This window comes from Leucoraja erinacea, chromosome 24 (assembly GCF_028641065.1).
Source record: "Leucoraja erinacea ecotype New England chromosome 24, Leri_hhj_1, whole genome shotgun sequence".
Lineage (NCBI taxonomy): Eukaryota > Metazoa > Chordata > Chondrichthyes > Rajiformes > Rajidae > Leucoraja > Leucoraja erinaceus.
In genome coordinates, this window is record NC_073400.1 from 30426618 (window position 1) to 30451455 (window position 24838).

The window sequence follows — 24838 nt, forward strand, 5'->3', positions numbered from 1 at the left end:
GGACCGTCAGTCTGAAGTGGGTCTTGACCCGAAACGTCATCTATCCATAGATAAAGACACCAAACAGCTGGAGTAACTCAGTGCATCAGACGGCATCTCTGGAGAAAAGGAATAGGTGACGTTTCGGATCGAGATCCATCTTCTGACCGAGAGTGGGTGGAGAAGGAAACTAGAGCTATAGAAAGCATAGAACATAGCAAAATAGGTGCAGGAGTGGGCCATTCGGCCCTTCAATATGATTTCAATAGTCCGAATCATTCAATATGATTCAGACTAGAAGGGTTTCGATCCGAAACGTCACCTATTTCCTTCCCTCCATAGATGCTGCCTGCACCCGCTGAGTTCATCCAGCATTTTTGTCTACCTTCGATTTTCCAGCATCTGCAGTTCCTTCTTAAACATCTAAAATCAGTACCCCGTTCTTGCTTTTCCCCCATATCCCTTGATTCCTTGATATGGATGGTAGTGTAGAGAGATATAGATCAACTGAAAGAAAGATATGCAAAGAAAGTTACGATGGCAAAGGAGACAGGCCTTTGTTAGCTGGGTGCTAGATGAAAATGAGTTACAAAGAATGAGACTCAACAAGATGGATTGAAACTAGGACGATGACTAGGGTGGGGGAGGGACGGAGAGAGAGAGAGAGTTCAATGTTCATACCACTGGGGTGTAAGGTGCCCAAGCGAAATATGAGGTGCTGTTCCTCCAGTTTGCGTTGGGACTCACTCTGACAATGGAGGAGGCTCAGGACAGAAAGGTCAGTGTGGGAATGGGAGGGGGATTAAGGTGATTGGCAACTGGGGCATCAGATGTTTCTGGTCGAGACTGGGGTAGGAGCTCATGGACTTTACGTTGAAAAAGTGACCAACCCGCAACGTACTTCTTCCAAGAATCATTTTTATTTGAAATACGTTGCAGGAAACCATTTGTCTAAGTGGTTTTGCAAATTTCTGGTAATTTCAGCAGGCCAGCAAGTCCACTGGGTTTTAAGCTCACATCGTATCAATGAAACTTCCTCTTCCTGCTCAGTTTCCGCGGAGTTCAAGCCATTGCAACATAGAACCCAGAATTACGATAGAGTAAAATAGAATAGAGAATAGAGAAGGAACTGCATGTTTAAGAAGGAACTGCAGATGCTGGAAAAATCGAAGGTGGACAAAAATGCTGGAGAAACTCAGTGGGTGAGGCAGCATCTATGGAGCGAAGGAAATAGGTGACATTTCGGGTCGAGACCCTTCTTCAGACTGATCTGGGGAGGGGGGGCGGGAAGAAGAAAGGAAGAGGCGGAGACAGTGGGTTATGGGAGAGCTGGGAAAGGGAGGGGAAGGAGGGAGAATGCACGGACTACCTGAAATTGGAGAAGTCAGTGTTCATACCGCTGGGGTGTAAACTACCCAAGCGAAATATGAGGTGCTGTTCCTCCAATTTGCGGTGGGCCTCACTCTGACAATGGAGGAGGCCCAGGACAGAAAGGTCAGTGTGGGAATGGGAGGGGGAAGTAAGGAGATTGGCAGCTGGGACATCGGGTGGTTCTGGACGAATACACTGATGCATTGAGCCAAGCAGTGCTGAAGGTTAGCTGCGATGTTGCCAACCATTGCTCATTTTCCATTCTGATCTAGACACAATGCCAATATTTCAGGACTAATAGGAATGGGGGAAGAATGTCGAAGCAAATGACTGCAGATGCTGGTTAATACACACAAGGGAAAAAAGCTCTGAATCAGTAAGGTCTCGACCCAAAACGTCACCTATTCATGTTCTCCAGAGATGCTGCCTGACCCGCTGAGTTACTCCAGCACTTTGCGGCTTTTTTTTGGGTAAACCTGCATCTGCAGTCCCCTTGTAACTCAGCAGGTCTGGAAGCATCTCTGGGGAACATGGGAGAGGTGACGTTTCGGGGTGGGGCCCTTCTTCTGACTATGGATGTGGAACTGGGCCTGGAATCGGGGTGAGTTAACGCCCCTGGCGTGCTGACCAAGCAAAGATCGGCCCTGTCAAACAAGAGAGCGTTAGATTTAGCTCTTAGGGCTAAAGGAATCAAGGGAAATGGGGAAAAGCAGGAACGGGGTACTGATTTTCGATGATCAGCCATGATCATATTGAATGGCGGTGCTACCTCGAAGGGCCGAATGGACTACTCCTGCACCTATTTTCTATGTTTCTATGAACCTGTCAAACCCCGCTGTTAAAATACCCATTGACTTGGCCTCCACCGCCATCTGTGGCAATGAATTCCACAGATTCATCACCCTCTGACTAATGGAATTCCTCCTCATCTTCCTAAAAGTACGCCCGTTCCTTCTGTGGCTGTGACCTCTGCTCCTAGACTCCCCCCCCCACTAGTGGAAACATCCTCTCCACATCCACTCTAACCAGGCCTTGCATCTTGGATTCTTGAGTAAAAAGACCCAAAGTGCTGGAGTAACTCAGCGGGTCAGGCAGCATCTCTGGCGATGAGTGATGTTTTAGGTTGAGACTGGAGTAGGAGCTCATGGAATTTAAGTTGAAAAGGTGATCAATCCGCAATGTACATCTGCCAAGAATCATTTTTATTTGAAATACATTGCAGGAAATCATTAGTCTCAGTGATTTTGTAAATTTCTGGTAATTTCAGCAGGCCAGCAAGTCCACTGGGTTTTAAGCTCACATGCATTGCGTTAATATTGAAGATTCTGGACGATTTGCATCAATGAAACTTCCTCTACCTACTCAGTTTCAGCAGAGTTCCACCCATTGCAACATAATATAACCCAGAATTACTATAAAGTGAAATAGAATAGAGAATAGAGAAGGAACTGCATGTTTAAGAAAGAACTGCAGATGCTGGGGAAGCAATTCTGAAGGGAACAATAAAACGCTCCTGGGTAGGATATTTGGATCCCTTTCAAGGGAATAATGATGAGCAAACACTGTTATCTTCCGATCTTAAAAAGAAAAACCATGGAGTTTACGCTTGCTGCCCTGCGGGAAGAATGTCTTTAATCTGTGCTAAGATGTGGGATATGAGACGACTGTGGTCTCATTAAGTAATTTGACATTTTGATTGACCATTCAAATTCCAGCTGGCGAACTAAATAGATCTGGACAGAAACATCAAACAAAAAGCCAGTATCATTGATCATGGTACTAGGGAAGGTACAAAAACAAATCTGGATCAACCAATGTCCTTCAGACAAGGAGGTGTGCCAACATTATCCAACAAGACCAGGCACAATAACATGAAGGATAGACACGAAACGCTGGAGTAACTCAGCGGGACAGGCAGCATCTCTGGAGAGAAGGAATGGGTGACGTTTCGGTCCGAGACCCTTCTTCAGAGAGAGAGTCGGGGAGGGGAGGGGACGGAGACACAGAGATATGGAAGGGTAAGGTGCGAAAACGAGGGATCAAAGGGGACGAAGTTCAAAGAAAATGTAGCATAGATTATGGGGGAAGTTGACATCGAAGCATACAGAGATAAAATTTAGTCAGGAAGGCAGCCGGACCGGTAGACATTCATACCGCTGGGGTGTAAGCTGCCCGAGCAAAATATGACGTGCTGTTAGACATAGACATAGACAATAGGTGCAGGAGTAGGCCATTCGGCCCCTAGAGCCTGCACCGCCATTCAATATGATCATGGCTGATCATCCAACTCGGTATCCCATCCCTGCCTTCTCTCCATACCCCCTGATCCCTTTAGCCACAAGGGCCACATCAAACTCCCTCTTAAATATAACCAATGAACTGTGGCCTCAACTACCTTCTGTGGCAGAGAGTTCCAGAGATTCACCACTCTCTGTGTGAAAAATGTGTTTCTCATCTCGGTCCTTAAGGATTTCCCCCTTATCCTTAAGCTGTGACCCCTTGTCCTGGACTTCCCCAACATCGGGAACATTCTTCCTGCATCTAGCCTGTCCAACCCCTTAAGAACTTTGTAGGTTTCTATAAGATCCCCCCTCAATCTTCTAAATTCTAGCGAGTACAAGCCGAGTCTATCCAGTCTTTCTTCATATGTTCCTTCAATTTGCGCTGGGCCTCACTCTGACAGTGGAGGAGGCCCTGGTCAGTACGGTCAGTGTTGGAATGGGAGGGGGCGTTAAATTGGTTAGCAACCGGGAGATCATGTAAGTCTAGGCGGACTGACCGGGGGTGTTCAGACAAACGATCGCAGGGAATAGGGCAACAAGCCACCAAGCGCGAGGGGAATGAAGGATTACTAATAACCGCGAGTCTTGCCAGACATTCAACGTCAGCATTCCACAACTGTCAGAATTTAATCTTACAAACCATCGCACTCTAATATATTTCGAAGCTTAAATCTCATGATGTATGATGACCCCTAGTTCTGGACTTCCCCAACATCGGGAACAATCTTCCTGCATCTAGCCTGTCCAACCCATTAAGAATTTTGTAAGTTTCTATAAGATCCCCCCTCAATCTTCTAAATTCTAGCGAGTACAATCCGAGCTATCAAGTCTTTCTTCATATGAAAGTCCTGCCATGCCAGGAATCAGTCTGGTGAACCTTCTCTGTACTCCCTCTATGGCAAGAATGTCTTTCCTCAGATTAGGAGACCAAAAATGTACGCAATACTCCAGGCGTGGTCTCACCAAGACCCTGTACAACTGCAGTAGAACCTCCCTGCTCTTATACTCAAATCCTTTTGCTATGAATGCTAACATACCATTCGCTTTCTTCACTGCCTGCTGCACCTGCATGCCTACTTTCAATGACTGGTGTACCATGACACCCAGGTCTCGTTGCATCTCCCTTTTTCCTAATTGGCCACCATTCAGATAATAGTCTACTTTCCTGTTTTTGCCACCAAAGTGGATAACCTCACATTTATCCACATTATACTGCATCTGCCATGCATTTGCCCACTCACCCAACTTATCCAAGTCACCTTGCAGCCTCCCAGCTTCCTTCTCACAGCTAACACTGCCCCCCAGCTTCGTGTCATCCGCAAACTTGGAGATGTTGCATTCAATTCCCTCATTGCATGGTTTGCGATTGGAACTCCTCAATGCGTAAACCTCCAAAGGCAAGGGTGCATGTTCTACTGCACTAACACGGGTGAATCATGTGAAATAGCTGCCTAGCCGGTTGTGGATGGAGCTCTAGGGCGTTAATAACTCCAACAACCTGGCACGGGCCTCGCTTGTCACTGAATGGTTGAGTGGTGTGGGCTGAATCACCTGCAGATCAACTCCGACAAGACTAAGGGAGTTGGTGGTGGACTTTAGGAGGAGAGGAACACCCTAGGTCCCCTGTCTCCATCAATGGTGTGGATGTGCAGTTTGCCAGGGAGTCCAAATACCTTGGAGTTTACCTGGACAGTAAAGTGGACTGGTCCAGGAATGCTGAGGCCCTGTACAAGGGACAGAGCCCGGAGGTAACCCATGTGGTCAGGGGGAGATCGTGCAAACTCCACACAGGCATCCGGATTGAGCCTGGGTTTCTGATGCTGTGAGGCTGTGGCTCTACCACCTGTGCCATTGGTGTGAGGACCAGACCTGAGGGACGCGCAAGGCACGGTGGCGCAGCAGAGGAGCTATCGTCTCACAGCGCCAGAGGCACAGGTTCGATCCCGACCACGGGCGCTGTCTGTACGGACTTTGTACGTTCGCCCCGTGACCTGTGTGGGATTTCTCCGAGATCTTCCCTTGTCCCCCACACTCCAAAGACGTTCAGGTTTGTAAGTTAGTGGAAGGGTTTCGGGCCGAAACGTTGCCTATTTCCTTCGCTCCATAGATGCTGCTGAACCCGCTGAGTTTCTCCAGCTTTTTTGTGTACCTTTGTAAGTTAGTGGGCTTGGTATAACGGTAAAATTGTCCCCAGTGTGCATGGGATGGTGTTAGTGTGCGGGGATCGCTGGTCGGCGCGGACTCGATGGGCCGAATGGCCTGTTTCTGCTCTGTATCTCCAAAAGTAATTTCCTAAGCTAAACTAGTTTCCTTCCCTGAAACACATCAATGAACCAAGTGGGGTTTTCCAGACATCTGCTGTTTACAAGGTCACCGTTAGAGGAAACGGCTACAGATCCGGCCTCAATTCCCAGCCCATCCCCTCTCCTCGTAACACGGCCTGTCTTGTATATCCCGTCAAGACTCCTGGCACGAACTCTCCTCTCAAAACCTCCACAATCCCTTCCCCTCCACAGACTGTTATTCCAAAACTAAACTTTATTCAAGATTTAAAAAATATATAGAAAACCCCAAAACCGTACAAAAATATAGACCGCAGAGAACTACAGCATAAGTACAGAATGGCACGGTGGCGCAGCGGTAGAGCTGCTGCCTCACAGCGCCAGAGACCCAGGTTCGATCCTGACTACGGGTGCTGCCTGTATGGAGTTTGCACGTTCTCCCCGTGACCGAGTGGGTTTCCTCCGGGTGTTCTGGTCTCCTCCCCACATTTGAAGGACGGGCGGGTTTGTGGGTTAATTGTAAATTGTCCCCAGTGTGTAAGATGGAGCTAGTGTACAGGCGATCGCTGGTCAGTGTGGACTCGGTTGGGCTGAAGGACCCGCTTCCACGCTGTGTCTCTAAACAGGCCCTTCAGCCCACAATGTCTGTGCCGAACGTAATGCCGAGACCATCTCTTATCTACCTGCGCGTAACCCAAATCCCTCTATTCCCTGCGTATCCCTGTGCTGATCCTAAATGCCTCTAAAACACCACTATCGTATCTGCCTCCACCACCGCCACCCCTGACAGTGTGTTCCAGGCACCCACCACCCTTGTGTAAAAAAAACCTTGCCCAGCACATCTCCTTAAAACTTTGTCCCCCTCACCTTAAAACTACGCCTCCTTCATACACTAGCGTTTCAAGCCAAGTCACTTTTATTTCTACAGCACATTTAAAAAACAACTCTCGTTGGCCAAATTGCTTTACATTGGTGGAGGCACTAACGCTATACAACATTGGTTCATAGATTAGCACAAGCATAATTCAGTTTAAAAAGATGTACCAAAACACTTGTTTAAAAGGATATTGGGATGAGGATAGGTGATTGTGAGTGGGATATTTGTTATACTGATTGTATTGGGATGGGTGATTATAGAGTGATGGGTTGTATATATGACTAAGATACTGTATAGTATCTGAGGGTTTTTTCTTTTCTTTTTCTATTTTTCTCTTTTGTATGGCTTTGTAAATACTTGATTAGTGTTTAAATGTAAATGATTTGGTGTACATATAGTGGCTGGTGTACATATGGTGTACAGATAGTGGCTGGTGTACATATGGTGTACAGAGCTGCTGGTGTACATATGGTGTACATATAGCTGCTAAATTTGTGTAAGATAATTACAAGCAGTTGAATAAGGGGTGGGAATTAATAAGCTTTGGCTTCTTCCTGCTCCTTTTTGGACACATATGATTTCATTTAGTTATAGATATTGTTTATGACACTTTATAAATATTCCTGTTTTGTTTTTTGTATGCTGTTTCACACTTGCTTTTATTCTGTTCGAAATAAATACTAAAATTTAAAAAAATGAATAGATGAAATACAAACATCACTACATACATATAGCCCTCGCTCAGAGGATGTCAAGAAGGGCTTGGGAGTAGAGATGAGTTTTAAGTCTCGGTCTTAAAGGAGTTGATGGAGGGGGCAGATCTGATGGGAAGAGGGATGCCGTTCCACAGTCTGCATATCTGTAAACCTCACCCCCTTGATCCTCATGTGGCCCTCTGGGGTGATATCCCTTCCCTTGATTGAGGTGTGCCCCTCAATGTCCAGCTGTGGAAGGACCCTAGACTGTGGTCCTCCCCCACAGAGGCTAGGCGTTGGCTGCACTGAGCTTCAGCGCGTACTCGTGCAGTCAGGAGCGGGCCAGTCAGCACGTTTCAGCTCAACGCACTGACTCACTTCAGCTGTTATTATTTTTTGGCTCCAGTTTCCAGAGTCGCATAGGGGATTCACAAACTAGAGAGCACTGACTTCAGATGAGAGGGGGGGACATTTAACAGGAACCCGAGGGGCAATTTTTACCACTGGTGGGTAAATGGAGCGAGCTGCCAGTGGAAATAAAGGCACAGATTGCTAGAGTATCTCAGCAGGTCAGGCATCCCTGGATAACATGGATAGATGATGTTTCGGGTCAGGTAACTGCTTCCGACGGAAGAGGGGTCCCAACCTGAAATGCCATCTAACCATCCATCATCTCCAGAGATACTGCTTGACCTGCTGAGTTACTCCAGCACTTTGTGTCTTTTTCGGTAAACCAGCTTCTGCAATTCCTTGTTTCTGCCAGAGGAAATAGTTGAGGCAGGGGAAATAGCAGCATTTCTGGTGGCACGGTGGCGCAGCGGTAGAGTTGCTGCCTCACAGCGCCGGAGACAGGGGTTCGATCCTGACCATGGGTGCTGCCTGGATGTACTCCCCGTGACCTGTGTGGGTTTTGCACTGGAGACCCGACCTTTTTTCGTCGGGTTTCCGTTGTCGTTGGGGCCGCAACGAGGAGCAGCCTCCAACAGGAAGAAGCCGGGGACTCAGGTGCCAACTCACCGTCGCCGTCGCGGAGCTGGCCGAGTCCGGAGTGGGTGGAGCGGTGGAGGAGCGCTGCTGTTGCTGCTGATGCTGCTGCTGCTGCTACCAGAGAGTCGGAGGCTCCAACGGCAGGTCTGTGGATGGTGGCACCGGGAGCCCGCGGGTCCCTGGAGGGAGACCGCTTTTCAGGGCTCTCGCAACGGCGACTTCCCCCGCCCGAGTTGCGGGGTTGAAGAGCTCCTGGAGCGGGGCCTTACAGCACCACCCCGCGCGGCTTGGAATGGCTGCGGGACTCTGCGAGCGCACGCCGGGGGCTCTAACATCAAGACCCGGTGTGCAACCTCGCACCACCCGGCGTGGCTTTAATGGCCGCGGGACAATCGCCATCGCCAGCCGGGGGCTTTGACTTTGACTTTGACTCTGACATCGTGGGGGGGGAGAGTGCAGTGGAGAGATAAGTGTTTTTGACCTTCCATCACAATGATGTGATGGATGTTTATGTAAATTATGTTGTGTTGTTGTGTCTTGGGTCTATTTGTTTGTAATGTATGGCTGCAGAAACGGCATTTCGTTTGGACCTCAAGGGGTCCAAATGACAATTAAATGTATCTTGTATCTTGTTTTCTCCGGGTGCTCCGGTTTCCTCAAATAGTCCAAAGACGTACAGGTTTAATTCGCTTTGGTAGAAATTATAAATTGTCCCCAGTGAGTAGGGTAGTGCTAGTGTACGGGGCGATCGCTGGTCAGTGCGGACTCGGTTTAGTTTAGTTTAGTTTAGTGGAAACAGGCCCTTCGGCCCACCGAGTCCGTACTGGCCAGCGATCCCCCCCACACATTAACACTACCCTACACACGAGGGGCACTTTACATTTACACCAAGCCAATTTACCTACAAACCTGTATGTATTTGGAGTGTGGGAGGAAACTAAAGATCTTAGAGGAAACCCACACAGGTCACGAGGAGAACGTACAAACTCCGTACAGACGGCACCATTAGTCGGGATCGAACCCAAGTCTCTGGCGCCGTGAGGCAGCAACTCTACCGCTGCGCCACCGTGCCAAAGGGGCAGTGTATTACTAAACTAATCCAAATATATCTAACGGACAGTTGGACAAGTATGTGGATAGGAGAGTTCAGGGGGAGATGAGACCAACATGGATGGGGAATCTTGGATGTGTTGGGTCACCTGTGCAGGGTGTGGTGTCTCCACTTCACCCAATGCTCCCTTGCAAGTCAATCACCCCCTCTCCCCAAATCTCAAAGGCCACTGACCTTTCTGTCCAAGTCCTCCTCCACTGTCAGAGTGAGGCCAAACGCAGAGTGGAGGAACAGCGCCTCATAATTCACTTGGGCAGCTTACACCCCAGCGGTGTGAACATTGATTTCTCTAACTTCAATTAACCATTTGCATCCCCTCTCTCTCTCTCTCCGTCCCTCCCCCATCCAAGTCGCACTGGTTTCAAAGTCGACTTGTTGTGTCTCATTGTCTGCAACTCATTTTCACCTAGCCCACAGCTAACAATGGCCTGTTTCCTTCATCATAGTTACTTTTTAACACATCTTTCATTCATTTGATCTACATCTCTCTACATCACCATCTCTACATCTCGTTTAAGAAGGAACTGCAGATGCTGGAAAAATCGAAGGTAGACAAAAATGCTGGAGAAACTCAGCGGGTGAGGCAGCATCTATGGAGCGAAGGAATGGGGAAGTTTCGGGTCGAGACCCTTCTTCAGTTTGAAGAAACATCACCTATTCCTTCGCTCCATAGATGCTGCCTCACCCGCTGAGTTTCTCCAGCATTTTTGTCTACCATCTATATCTCTCGTTTCCCTCTCCCCTGACTCTCAGTCTGAAGAAGGGTCTCGACCTGAAAAGTCACCTATTCCTTTTCTCCAGAGATGCTGCCTGACCCGCTGAGTTACTCCGGCTTTTTGTCTGTCTTCTGTTTGAACCAGCATCTGGAAATCTCCTTCCTACACCATAGTTACGTGTTACGTGACATGTATGTTACCCTGGAAGTGGTGTAACAGGAAGATCATGTGGACAAGAAGCCATCTGTTAAATTAGCCTTCATCAATCAGCATACGGAGTACAGAGGTTGAGACATTATGGTGCAGTTGTGCAAGATGTTAGCGAGGCAGCATTTTGTTCAGTTTTGGAATATTATGTTCAGTTTGCTATGTCCTACCGCAACATGCAACAGGAAAGAACGTTGCTAATCTGGAGAGGAGCAGAGAAGATTTACCACAAAGTTTAGTTTAATTTAGTTTAGAGACACAGCGCGGAAACAGGCCCTTCGTCCCACTAGGTTTGCCGACTTTTTCCTCACAGAGAGTTATGAGTCTGTGGAATTCTCCGCCTCAGAGGGCGGTGGAGGCCGGTTCTCTGGATACTTTCAAGACTCGGTTTGTACTCGCTAGAATTTAGAAGATTGAGGGGGGATCTTATAGAAACTTACAAAATTCTTAAGGGGTTGGACAGGCTAGATGCAGGAAGATTGTTCCCGATGTTGGGGAAGTCCAGAACAAGGGGTCACAGATTAAGGATAAGGGGGAAATCTTTTAGGACCGAGATGAGGAAAACTTTTTTCACACAGAGAGTGGTGAATCTCTGGAATTCTCTGCCGCAGAAGGTAGTTGAGGCCACAGTTCATTGGCTATATTTAAGAGGGAGTTAGATGTGGCCCTTGCGGCTAAAGGGATCAGGGGGTATGGCGAGAAGGCAGGTACAGGATACTGAGTTGGATGATCAGCCATGATCATATTGAATGGGGGTGCAGGCTCGAAGGGCCGAATGGCCTACTCCTGCACTTATTTTCTAAGAGAGAGCTGGATAGGGCTCTTAAAGATAGCAGTGTCAGGGGATATGGGGAGATGGCAGGAACGGGGTACTGATTGGGGATGGTACACAAAATGTTGGAGAAACTCAGCGGGTGCAGCAGCATCTATGGAGCAAAGGAAATAGGCAACGTTTCGGGACGAAACGTCGCCTATTTCCTTCGCTCCATAGATGCTGCTGCACCCGCTGAGTTTCTCCAGCATTTTTGTGTACCTTCGATTTTCCAGCAACTGCAGTTCCTTCTTAAATATTGATTGGGGATGGTCAGCCATGATCAACATTGAATAGCGGTGCTGGCTCGAAGGGCCGAATGGCCTACTCCTGCACATATTGTCTATTGACCAGCGATCCACGCATATTAACACGATCCTACACACACTGGGGATATTTCTTTTCACTTACACCAAGCCAATTAACCTACAAACCTGCACATCTTTGGAGTGTGGGAGGAAACCGAAGATCTCGGACAAAACCCATGCAGGTCACGGGTACTCCGTGCAAACTCCTTACAGGCAGCACCCGTGGTCGGGGTCGAACCCGGGTCTCTGTAAGGCAGTAACCCTACCGCTGCGCCACCGTGCCACTCACAATTGCCAGGAAGTTGCCAGGACTCAAGGGTCTGAGCTATAGGGAGAGGTTGGGCGGGCTAGGACTTTAATTCTTGGAGTGTAGGAGGCTGGGGAGTGATCTTATAGAGGTGTATGCAATCACCAGAGCAATATGCGGGGTGAATGCCCACAGTTTCACAGAATGGAGGGGAATCGAGGACCAGTGGACGTAGGTTTAAGGTGAGAGGGGAAAGATTTAATAGGAACCCGAGAGGGCAACTATTTCACTCAGAGTGTGGTGGGTGCACGGAAGGAGGTAGCTGTCAGAGGAGGTAGTTGAGGCAGGGACTATAACGGCACATAAAATGACAGGTACATGGATAGGACAGATTTGGAGGGATATGGGCCATACGTGGGCAGGTGGGACTAGTGCAGATGGGGCATGTTGCTTGTTGTGGACAAGTTGGGCTAACGGAGAGGGATTGGGGGGGGGGGGGGGTGAGGGGAGGAGATAAACACAAAAAGCTGGGGTAACTCAGCGGGTCAGACAGCATCTCGGGAGAGAAACATAGAAACATAGAAAATAGGTGCAGGAAGAGGCCATTCGGCCCTTCGATCCAGCACCGCCATTCATTGCGATCATGGCTGATCGTTCCCTATCAATAACCCGTGCCTGCCTTCTCCCCATATCTCTTGACTCCACTAGCCCCTAGAGCTCTATCTAACTCTCTCTTAAATCCATTCAGTGACTTGGCCTCCACTGCCCTCTGTGGCAGGGAATTCCATAAATTCACAACTCTCTGGGTGAAAAAGTTTCTTCTCACCTCAGTCTTAAATGGCCTCCCCTTTATTCTAAGACTGTGGCCCCTGGTTCTGGACTCGCCCCACATTGGGAACATTTTTCCTGCATCTAGCTTGTCCAGTCCTTTTATAATTTTATATGTTTCTACAAGACCCCCCCCCTCATCCTTCTAAACTCCAGTGAATACAAGCCTAGTCTTTTCAAATCTTTCCTCATATGACAGTCCCGCCATCCCAGGGATCAATCTCGTGAATCTACGCTGCACTGCCTCAATCACAAGGATGTCCTTCCTCAAATTAGGAGACCAAAACCGTACACAATACAGGTAGACAAAAATGCTGGAGAAACTCAGTGGGTGCAGCAGCATCTATGGAGCGAAGGAAATAGGCAACGTTGCGTGCCGAAACCTTTCGGCTTTCGGCCCGAAACGTTGCCTATTTCCTTCGCTCCATAGATGCTGTTGCACCCGCTGAGTTTCTCCAGCATTTTTGTCCACCTTCGATTTTCCAGCATCTGCAGTTCCTTCTTAAACACAATACAGGTAGTTGAGGCAGGGACTATAACAACGCCCAGAGGATTGTCGGCTGCCCTCTCCTTACCTTGGAGGACTTACACAGTTCCCGCTGCACCAAAAAAATCCCAGAGTATCATAAAGGACATTTCCCACCCCGGACACTCCCTGTTTGAACTGTTGCCGTCAGGCAGACGGTACAGATCTACAAGGACAAGGACAAACAGACTAAAAAACAGTTTTTACCCCACTGCTATAAAAGCACTAAATGTAGCCGCCAAGGAACGCAGGGGCGATACAGACTAAGGGACTGTGGTACACTGTGAAATCGACAGAAGGATGGAGGGTTGGGTGTTTATGCGTGCTATTTTCGTGATATTTATTTTAGTTGTTTATCTTTTAATATTTTACCTTGTATGTATCGTTAGCTTTTAGAAATGTTTGAATGGTGCACTGACTGGCTGACATTTTTAAATTTCGTTGTACATGGTTCATGTTACAATGACAATAAACATAGAAACATAGAAACATAGAAATTAGGTGCAGGAGTAGGCCATTCGGCCCTTCGAGCCTGCACCGCCATTCAATATGATCATGGCTGATCATCCACCTCAGTATCCCGTACCTGCCTTCTCTCCATACCCCCTGATCCCCTTAGCCACAAGGGCCACATCTAACTCCCTCTTAAATGTAGCCAATGAACTGGCCTCAACTACCCTCTGTGGCAGAGAGTTCCAGAGATTCACCACTCTCTGCGTGAAAAAAGTTCTTCTCATCTCGGTTTTAAAGGATTTCCTCTTTATCCTTAAGCTGTGACCCCTTGTCCTGGACTTCCCTAACATCGGGAACAATCTTCCTGCATCTAGCCTGTCCAACCCCTTAAGAATTTTGTAAGTTTCTATAAGATCCCCTCTCAATCTTCTAAATTCTAGAGAGTATAAACCAAGTCTATCCAGTCTTTCTTCATAAGACAGACATAAAGAAACGATTCTATTCTATTCTAACAGCGCTAAAAATGACAGGTACATGGATAGGACAGGTTTGGAGGAATATGGGCAGGTGGGACTAGTGTAGATGGGGCATGTTGCTTTGTGTGGACAAGTTGGGCTTACGGGGAGGGATGGGGTGGGGAGAGGGGGATGAGGGTAGGAGATAGACACAAAAAGCTGGGGTAACTCAGTGGGTCAGACAGCACCTCCGGAGAGAAACATAGAAACATAGAAACATAGGTGCAGGAGGAGGCCATTCGGCCCTTCGACCTCACTCTGGTCTCACCAGAGCCCGATACAACTGGAGAAGAAGGGACAGGGAGAGGGAGATAGAGAGAGAGAGGTACCTTTGGATAGATGGAGTCCGAACTCTTCCAGGGCTGTGTTGTTGTGTTGGGGTTTGCCGCTGGACACGGTGCGGATGCGAAGAGCTGCTTTGAAGGCTGCCAGCATCTGCTGCTTCTCCCGGGGGCTGAAGTCGCCGGCGTGTGCTGGTGGGTGGTCGCTGGCCCAGCGCTGGTCGCCCGCAACCCCCGGGCTGAATGTATAGGTCCGGATCAAGAGAGCGCACAGGAAGATCAGCAGCAGGGAGACGACCATCAGTGCTACCAGGGCGGTGGTCTTCACTCTGGTCCTTGCGCCCCTCATCTCCGAGCCTGGCATTAATCAAAGTGTCTCTGGAGCAGGACTAAGGAGTGGGGGAAAAGTCTAGCGTCTCTCTGTGTGTCTCTCCTCTTCCACCCGCGGCGTTGCAATGCAGAGAGGCACCGCTCCACAAGCGCTGGCATTTCACATAGACTAGAGCACCGCCCAGAGAACATTTCACAGCCAATCAACCCTATACTCTGTTTAAGAAGGAACTGGAAAATCGAAGGTAACACAGATGCTGGAAAATCGAAGGTAGACAAAGGTGCTGGAGAAACTCAGCGGGTGCAGGCAGCATCTATGGAGCGAAGGAAATAGGCAACGTTTCGTTCCGAAACGTTGCCTATTTCCTTCGCTCCATAGATGCTGCCTGCACCCGCTGAGTTTCACCAGCACCTTTGTCTAACTCTATACCCTGCCCCACCAACAACACACGTTCATCACGACGGCGTGGAAGGCGGGGCCCTTCGGCCCATCGGCTCAATATAGAAATATAGATTCAGATTCAGATTCAGATTCAGATTCAGATTCAGATTCAATTTTAATTGTCATGGTCAGTGTACAGTACAGAGACAACGAAATGCATTAGAAAATAGGTGCCGGAGTAGGCCATTCGGCCCTTCGAGCCTACATCATTCGCCATTCAATATGATCATGGCTGATCATCCAACTCAGTATCCCGTACCTGCCTTCTCTCCATACCCCCTGATCCCCTTAGCCACAAGGGCCACATCTAACCCCCTCTTAAATATAGCCAATGAACTGTGGCCTCGACTATCCTCTGTGGCAGAGAGTTCCAGAGATTCACCACTCTCTGTGTGAAAAAAAGTTCTTCTCATCTCGGTTTTAAAGGATTTCCCCCTTATCCTTAAGCTGTGACCCCTTGTCCTGGACTTCCCTAACATCGGGAACAATCTTCCTGCATCTAGCCTGTCCAACCCCTTAAGAATTTTGTAAGTTTCTATAAGATCCCCTCTCAATCTCCTAAATTCTAGAGAGTATAAACCAAGTCTATCCAGTCTTTCTTCATAAGACAGTCCTGACATCCCAGGAATCAGTCTGGTGATCAAGACTAGTTCCATGTCAAAAAGGGCAATCCAGCCAGTCCCCCATACTCCCCCCCCCCACAACACAGCCCTTCCTTCCACACAAGAGAGTTTATCATCATGTGTCCCAGATAGGACAATGACATTCTCCCCTTCTCCCCGCCACCCCCTATCAGTCTGAAGAAGGGTCTCGGCCCGAAACGTTGCCTATTTCCTTCGCTCCATAGATGCTGCTGCACCCGCTGAGTTTCTCCAGCATTTTTGTCTACCTTCGATTTTCCAGCATCTGCAGTTCCTTCTCGAGGACAATGACATTCTTGCTTTGCTTCAGCACAACTGAATATTGTAGGCACGAATAAATACAGAACAGATCAGTGTGACCATATACCATAGTCTGTGGAATTCTCTGCCTCAGCGGGCGGTGGAGGCAGGTTCTCTGGATGCTTTCATGAGAGAGCTAGATGGGTCTCTTAAAGATAGCAGAGTCGAGGGATATGGAGAGAAGGCAGGAACGGGGGACTGATTGGGGATGATCAGCCATGATCACATTGAATGGCGGTTCTGGCTCGAAGGGCCAAATGGCCTCTACTCCTGCACCTATTGTCTATTGTCTATTGAATATATATACACACACATAAATAAGCATATTAAGTGCAATGGGCTATTAAAGTTCAGATTTTTTTTCGAGTTGAGTTTAATTGTCTGATGGCTGTGGGGAAGCAGCTATTCCTGAACCTGGATGTTGCAGATTTCAGGCTCCTGTACCTTCCACCTGAAGGTAGCGGGGAGATGAGTGTGTGGCCAGGATGGTGTGGGTCCTTGATGATGCTGCCGGCCTTTGTGACTGAGGCGAGCCACTTCCCCATTTTGAGCTCACCATTGAGTAGAAACAGAGAACTGCAGATGCTGGTTAATGCACAGAAAGGTCACAAAGTGCAGGAGTAACACAGTGGGGCAGGCAGCTTGGCAAGAGTCAAGAGAGTTTTATTGTCATGTGTCCCAGATAGAACAGTGAAATTCTTACTTGCTGCAGCACAACAGAATGGGGAAACATAGTACATTTTAAACTATATGATGAACCAGAGAGAAAATTCCAGTGTATATTTATATATTCTGTATGTATCCATATTACTAAAAGTCTGATCTTGACCACTTCCTGTTGTTCGGTATCTTGATTTTAGAAAAAACGCTGCCAATTACGGCTGTGATTTTTGGCCATCTTACTCAGAGTCCCCCTCCGCTGCGTAGGACAAGAAGATTTTTCCCATCGATAAAAAATAAAAGAGTTATTAGTGTTTAAAAAATGTTGAGATTATCTCTCCTGAAGGCCACGCCCCTTCCGGAGGGACTATGAAACCCAGAAGTGTTGAGTGCCTCAGTCAATCTCTGCAAGATGGGGGAGTGAGAGGGTCACGTCTATCAGTCTGAGCTGTGAATAACACTGAACACATGTCTACTAAACTGTGAGTGGTTTTACTGACCTGTCAGTGCCCTTAATGTGGCTTGACAATATAGTTTGGAAATGCTAAAGCTGTGTTGCCTTTGGTTTGGAAATGCTAAAGCTGTGTTACCTAATTAAAGCTGCCTTGCCTAATTAAAGTAGCCTTGCCTAATTAAATTTGCCGTGCCTAATTAAATTTATCTTGCCTAATTAAAGTTCCCTTGCCAAATTAAAGTTGCCTAGCCTTCTATATAATTAAAAGACTAATCTTGACCACTTCCTGTTTGCGCTTTCTATTGATTTTAGAAAAAGCGTTACTACGTACGGCTGTGATTTTTGGCCATCTTGCTCAGAGCCCCCCTCCGCTCATTGGTTGCCGAGGATTTTTTCCATCAATGAAAAATAAAAGAGTTATTAGTGTTTAGAAAATGTTGAGATTCTCTCCCCTGTCAATCATGCCATGAAGGCCACCCTTCTGGTGGGTGGCGAGGAGGGAGAGGTCACAACTCGCTGTCCTTGGTGGCCTTGCACCCTGCTTGAAATGGTCCTTGGTGGCCTTGCACCCTGCTTGAAATGGAATTTCAAGGAATAGCCGCAAGTCAACTGCCAGCCCACCAGCCATGAGTGAGTGAGCTGCCAGCACAACAGGCTTGAGTGACTGAGCCGCCAGCCCAAGAATCCATTAGGCCCACAATGTCCATACTAGCCCTCTGGAAACCAGTCCCTTCAGCCCACAACACCCATACTAGCACTCCACATTGTGGGCCAAAGGGCCTGTTCGTGTGCTGTACTGTTCGATGCGCAGTGTTAATTCCTTTCCCCTCCTCAACCCACTGAGCTCTTTTCCAGCATGTTACCCACTTCATATTCCATTCGGGCAGTCTACCACCCAGTGATATCAACATTGAATTTCACACGTTTATAAGCGATAGGAGCAGAATTAGGCCATTCGGCCCATCAAGTCTGCTCTGCCCTTCAATCATGGCTGCACTATCTTTCCCTCTCAACCCCATTCTCCCAGAACCCCTGACACCCGTACTAATCAAGAATCTTTTAATCTCCGCCTTAAAAATATCCATTGACTTGGCCTCCACTGCCGTCTGTGGCAATGAATTCCACAGATTCACCACTCCATGGCTAAAGAAATTCCTCCTCATTTAATTTCTGAAGGAATGTCCTTTTATTCTGAGGCTGTGGCCTCTGGTCTTCGACTCCACCACCAGTTGAAGAATTTAGTTTTGTTTAGTTTAGAGATACAGCTGCGGAAACAGGCCCTTCCCACGCCGACCAGCGATCCCCGCACACTAACACCATCCTACACCCACTAGGGACAATTTTTACATTTACCAATCCAATTAACCTACAAACCTGCCTCAGAGGGGGGTGGAGGGGGGTTCGCTGGATGCTTTCAAGAGAGAGCTAGATAGGGCTCTTAAAAATAGCGGAGTCAGGAGATATGGGGAGAAGGCAGGAACGGGGGGTACTGATTGGGGATGATTAGCCATGATCACATTGAATGGCGGTGCTGGCTCGAAGGGCCGAATGGCCAACTCCTGCACCCATTGCCTATTGTCTATTGTCTAAACTTGTAGGTCCTTGGAGTGTGGGAGGAAACCGAAGATCTCAGAGAAAACCCACCTAGATCACGGGGAGAACGTGCAAACTCCGTACAGACAGCAGTGCCCGTAGTCAGGATGAATAAGATCCCCCCTCAATCTTCTAAATTCTAGCGAGTACAAACCGAGTCTATCCAGTCTTTCTTCATATGAAAGTCCTGACATCCCAGGAATCAGTCTGATGGACCTTCTCTGCACTCCCTCTATGGCAAGAATGTCTTTCCTCAGATTAGGAGACCAAAACTACGCAATACTCCAGGCGTGGTCTCACCAAGACCCTGTACAACTGCAGTAGAACCTCCCTGCTCTTATACTCAAATCCTTTTGCTATGAAAGCTAACATACCATTCGCTTTATTCACTGCCTGCTGCACCTGCATGCCTACTTTCAATGACTGGTGTACCATGAAACCCGGGTCTCGTTGCATCTCCCCTTTTCCTAATCTGCCACCATTCAGATAACAGTCTACTTTCCTGTTTTTGCCTCCAAGGTGGATAACCTCACATTTATCCACATTATACTGCATGTGCCATGCATTTGCCCACTCACCCAGCCTATCGAAGTCACCTTGCAGCCTCCTAGCATCCTCCTCACACCTAACACTGCCCCCCAGCTTCGTGTCATCTGCAAACTTGGAGATGTTGCATTCAATTCTCTCATCCAGATCATTAATATATATTGTAAATAGCTGGGGTCCCAGCACGGAGCCTTGCGGTACCCCACTAGTCACTGCCTGCCATTGTGAAAAGGACCCGTTTACTCCTACTCTTTGCTCCCTGTTTGCCAGCCAGTTCTCTATCCACATCAATACTGAACCCCCAATGCCTTGTGCTTTAAGTTTGTATACTAATCTCTTATGTGGGACCTTGTCGAAAGCCTTCTGGAAGTCCAGATACACCACATCCACTGGTTCTCCCCTATCCACGCTACTAGTTACATCCTCGAAAAATTCTATAAGATTCGTCAGACATGATTTACCTTTCGTAAATCCATGCTGACTTTGTCCAATGAATTCCCCACTTTCCAAATGTGCTGCTATCCCATCTTTAATAACTGACTCCAGCATTTTCCCCACTACCGACGTTAGACTAACTGGTCTGTAATTCCCCGTTTTCTCTCTCCCTCCCTTTTTAAAAAAAGAGGGAGGAAGCACACACACGTGCAAACTCCACACAGACAGCAGCCGGGGTCAGGATCGAACCCGGGCCTCTGGCGCTGTATACCCCTAAGTGACCTTCCACAAACAGATACATTTTCGATGAATCACTGACATTGTGATACTTGTACTGATCCCATGAATCCACTATCACAGTCTGTAATCTCAATATTTACGTGATCTCAAAGTTACAAGCCAAAATGAAGTCATTTATCCCACAAAAAAAACAGAATGATTTCAGATAGACACACGGATAGGCAAGGAATGTTTACAGACCCACTGTGCTGCTGCACAAAAAAAAATAATTGCTTTGTTTTGGAACACAAGACTGTTCACTATTATATTGCGTGCAGGCAGATGAGATTAGTTTAACCTAGTATGCTGATTGGCACGAACATTGTGAGCCAAACCACTGTTTCTGCGCTGTACAGTAAAGGGCCTGCCCCGCTTGGGCGTCATTTGCGCGTCATTTACGTGATATCATTTACGTGTCACAAAGCACGATGCGCGCGTGGTGCGTGGTGACGTAGGCAGTGATGCGTGGTCGCGCACGGCGCCCCAGGATTTTGGGATGTACAAAACCTTTGCGCGCCATTTGCATGATGTGCAAATGTCGCCAAGTGGGACAGGCCCTTGAGTTCGATCTTACATGTTCTTAAACCCTTGTTAAATTTTTGCATCGATAAACTGAAACCAGACTAATTTAACTTCCATGTCAATGAATTTCCTCCAACCAATAACCATCGGCAACTTTGATCTATTTTAGGGCACGTCACATTTTTCTATGAATGGGGATATTATTGACATCTTCATTAAATGACTTGCATTTCTATGGAGTCTATGTGTGCTGGTCGACGCTAAATTTTCAACATGTTGAAAAGATTTTCGACGACAGTGGGTTTGACGTCAATGAGCGTAGCTTGACTTCTCCTGACGGAGGCGCTGTTGTTGATTGTCGGAAAAAGACTATGTGTGTGTGTGTTTACTCTCTGTATGGACCTCGTGACTGTATATACTTCTACGAGGTCATCTCTCAGCTTCCTACTCTGAGGGGAATTACGTCCCAGCCTGTTCCCAGCATCTCCTTAGAACCTAATCCTGCCAGTCCTAGTAGTCTGACGAAGTCTCGGAGTCCGAAGTAGAGTCATGACCCGAAACGTGACCCATTTCTTTTCTCCAGAGATGCTGCCTGACCCGGTGAGTTACTCCAGCATTTTGTGTCTATCTTTGGTCAATAGTCAATATTGTAGGCCATTCAGCCCTTCGAGCCAGCACCGCCATTCAATGTGATCATGGCTGATCATTCCCAATCAGTACCCCGTTCCTGCCTTCTCCCCATATCCCCTGACTCCGCTATCTAGCGCTCTCTTGAAAGTGTCCAGAGAACCGGCCTCCACCACCCTCTGAGGCAGAGAATTCCACAGACTCACAACTCTCTGTGTGAAAAATTATTTCCTCGTCTCCGTTCTAAATGGCTTACTCCTTATTCTTAAACTGTGGCCCCTGGTTCTGGACTTCCCCAACATCGGGAACATGTTTCCTGCCACTAGCGTGTCCAAACCCCTTTGTTATATGTTTCAATAAGATCCCCGCTCATCCTTCTAAACTCCAGAGTGTACAAGCCCAGCCGCTCCATTCTCTCAGCATATCACAATCCCGCCATCCCGGGAATTAACCTTGTGAACCTACGCTGCACTCCCTCAACAGCACAAATGTCCTTCCTCAAATTAGGGGACCAAAACTGCACTCAGTATTACACAGGAACACACAAGTCCCAGTAACACACTTGTGAAACATTACTGCTCTCTTTCCTGCTTAAATGACCTTGTACAGCTGTAACATGTCTCCCAAATCTTGCACTCCATTTGACATTGCAATTTGAAGCCAGAACATAAATGTTATCTCTGTGGTGGAAGAGGGTGATGGAGAGATTTAGACACACGAATTCTCTCGTGCTTGTGTTAATCTTGGGAGCTTTCACATCTCCAGATGTTTCCAGATGCTGCAGATGTTTGTACACACCCTAGTCATTCATTATCTGACCCGATCTCAGTCTGTGACAGAGAGTTTACGTGCAGGAAGGAACTGCAGATGCTGCTTTAAACAAGAGATAGTCGCAAAGAGAGTTCCACCCAGAGAGTTGTCAATCTGTGGAATTCTCGGCCACGGAAGGCAGTGGAGGCCAATTCACTGGATGTTTTCAAGAGAGAGTTGGATTTAGCTTTTAGGGCTAATGGGCCAAGGGATATGGGGAAAAGCTGGAACGGGATACTGATTTTTGATCAGCCATGATCATATTGAATGATCTACTCTTGCACCTATTTTTTTAATGTTTCTATGTTTCTAAATAAAAGCTAGCGGGGTCAGGCAGCATCTCTGGAGAAACGGAATATGTGACATTTCGGGTCGAGACCCTTCTTCACACCGAGAGTCAAGGGGAAAGGGAAACCTATTCCTGTTCCCCAGAGATGCTGTCTGACCCGCTGAGGTACTCCAGCTTTTTGTGGCAAAGTTTAGCTTAGTTTAGTTCAGAGATACAGCGTGGAAACAGGCCCTTCGGCCCACCGAGTTCCTGCCGACCAGCGATCTCCGCACACCAACACTATCCTACACACTCTCGGGACAATTAACATTTACACCAAGCCAATTAACCTACAAACCTGCACCTCTTTAGCGTGTGGGAGGGAACCGAAGATCTCGGAGAAAATCCACGCAGGTCACGGGGAGATCGTGTAAACTCCGTACAGACAGCAGCACCCGTAGTCGGGATCGAACCTGGGTCTCTGGTGCCGTGAGGCAGCAACTCTACCGCTGTGCCACAGTGCTGCACTATCAACCTATCAACCCAAACGTCTTCAAATATAGGAGGAACCCAGGGTACTCTGAGGACAGGCACGCGGTCAAAGGGAGAACGTGCAAACTCCACACAGACAGCACCAGAGGTCAGGAGTGAACTTGGGTCACTGGACGGTGAGATGCCATTTCTACCAACTTTGCTACACTGAATAAGGACCGATTTTCTATGTTAATACAGCTTCCTAAACCTGGCCTCAAGCTGGTTTTATCAGCACAGGATAGACGTCAGACAGAAATGCCGTGAGAATCATACCTGCTCTGTTTGCCAAGTCTTTGCTGGTGAATGACAAAGTTTTTCCTAATCTTTGCAACAGTTAATCCCTGTGTTATCAGTTGAACTGGGTCAGAACAAGTCGGAATAAACATCCTCCTGTTTCCCTTTCACCTAGTTATTTGCAACTAATAACCTGTAGCTTGGCAGCTTTTAGTTTAGTTTAGAGATGCAGCGCGGACACAGGCCCTTCGGCCCATTGAGTCTGCCCCCACCACCGATCCTCGCTCACTAACACTATCCGACGCAGATTAGGGACAATTTGACATTTACACCAAGCCAATGAACCCACAAACCTGCACGTCTTTGGAGTGCGGGAGGAAACCGGAGCACCCGGAGAAAACCCACGCAGGTCACGGGGAGAACGTGCAAACTCCGTACAGACAGCACCCGTGGTCTTAAGGGGTTCTTAAGCGGTTGGACAGGCTAGATGCAGGATGATTGTTCCCGATGTTGGGGAAGTCCAGAACTAGGGGTCACAGTTTAAGGATAAGAGGGAAGTCTTTTAGGACCGAGATGAGAAAAAAAAATTTCACACAGAGAGTGATGAATCTGTGTAATTTTCTGCCACAGAAGGTAGTTGAGGCCACAGTTCATTGGCTATATTTAAGAGGGAGTTAAATGTGGCCCTTGTGGCTAAAGGGATCAGGGGGTATGGAGAGAAGGCAGGGATGGGCTACTGAGTTGGATGATCAGCTATGATCATATTGAATGGCGGTGCAGGCTCGAAGGGCCGAATGGCCTACTCCTGCACCTGTTTTCTATGTTTCTATGTGGTCAGGATCGAACCTGGGTCTCAGGCACTGTGAGACAGCAACTCTACCACGGTGCCAAGTCAAGTAGAGTTTATGTCATGTGTCCCAGTTAGGACAATGAAATTCTTGCATTGCTGCAGCACAACAGAATATTGTAGTCATAAATACAGAACAGATCAGTGTGTCCATATACCATAGAATATATACATACACACACATCAGTAAACAGATAAAGTGCAATAGGCTGTTATAGTTCAGAGTCTGTTTGTTGGTGAGTTCAATAGCCTGATGGCTGTGGGGAAGTAGCTATTCCTGAACCTGGATGTTGCAGTCTTCAGGCTCCTGTACCTTCTACCTGATGGCAGCGGGGAGATGAGTGTGTGACCAGGATGGTGTGGGTCCTTGATGATGCTGCCAGCCTTTTTGAGGCAGCAACTGTGATAGATCCCCTCGATGGTGGGGAGGTCAGAACCGATGATGGACTGGGCAGTGTTTACTACTTTTTGTAGTCTTTTCTGCTCCTGGGCGCTCGAGTTGTCGAACCAAGCCACGATGCAACCGGTCAGCATGCTCTCTACTGTGCACCTGTAGACGTTAGAGAGAGTCCTCCTTGACAAACCGACTCTCCGTAATCTTCTCAGGAAGTAGAGGCGCTGATGTGCTTTCTTTATAATTGCATCAGTGTTCTCGGAGAGATCTGCCATTTGGATACTTTTACAGAGAGAAGTAGATTAATTCCCAAATTGCATTTCAGTTTCCCTCAAGGATTAATAGTCAGAAGTATCTAATTGCCACATGGATTAAAATAGAACAATTAAATTCCCAAGTCTGAAGAAGGGTCTCGGAAACGTCACCTATTCCTTCGCTCCATAGAT

The 24838-nt window shown here is 47.7% G+C and overlaps 1 protein-coding gene across 1 annotated transcript in view; it reads right to left on the minus strand.

The window, feature by feature from the left end:
- LOC129708905 (N-fatty-acyl-amino acid synthase/hydrolase PM20D1-like) overlaps positions 1-15017 on the minus strand; it is a 68804-nt gene extending 53787 nt beyond the window's left edge. Inside the window, exon 1 of the mRNA XM_055654959.1 lies at positions 14525-15017. Coding sequence (XP_055510934.1) covers positions 14525-14840 — 316 coding nt within the window. The 5' untranslated portion in view covers positions 14841-15017. The remainder of the gene's footprint in view (positions 1-14524) is intronic.
- Positions 15018-24838: the final 9821 nt, after the last annotated feature.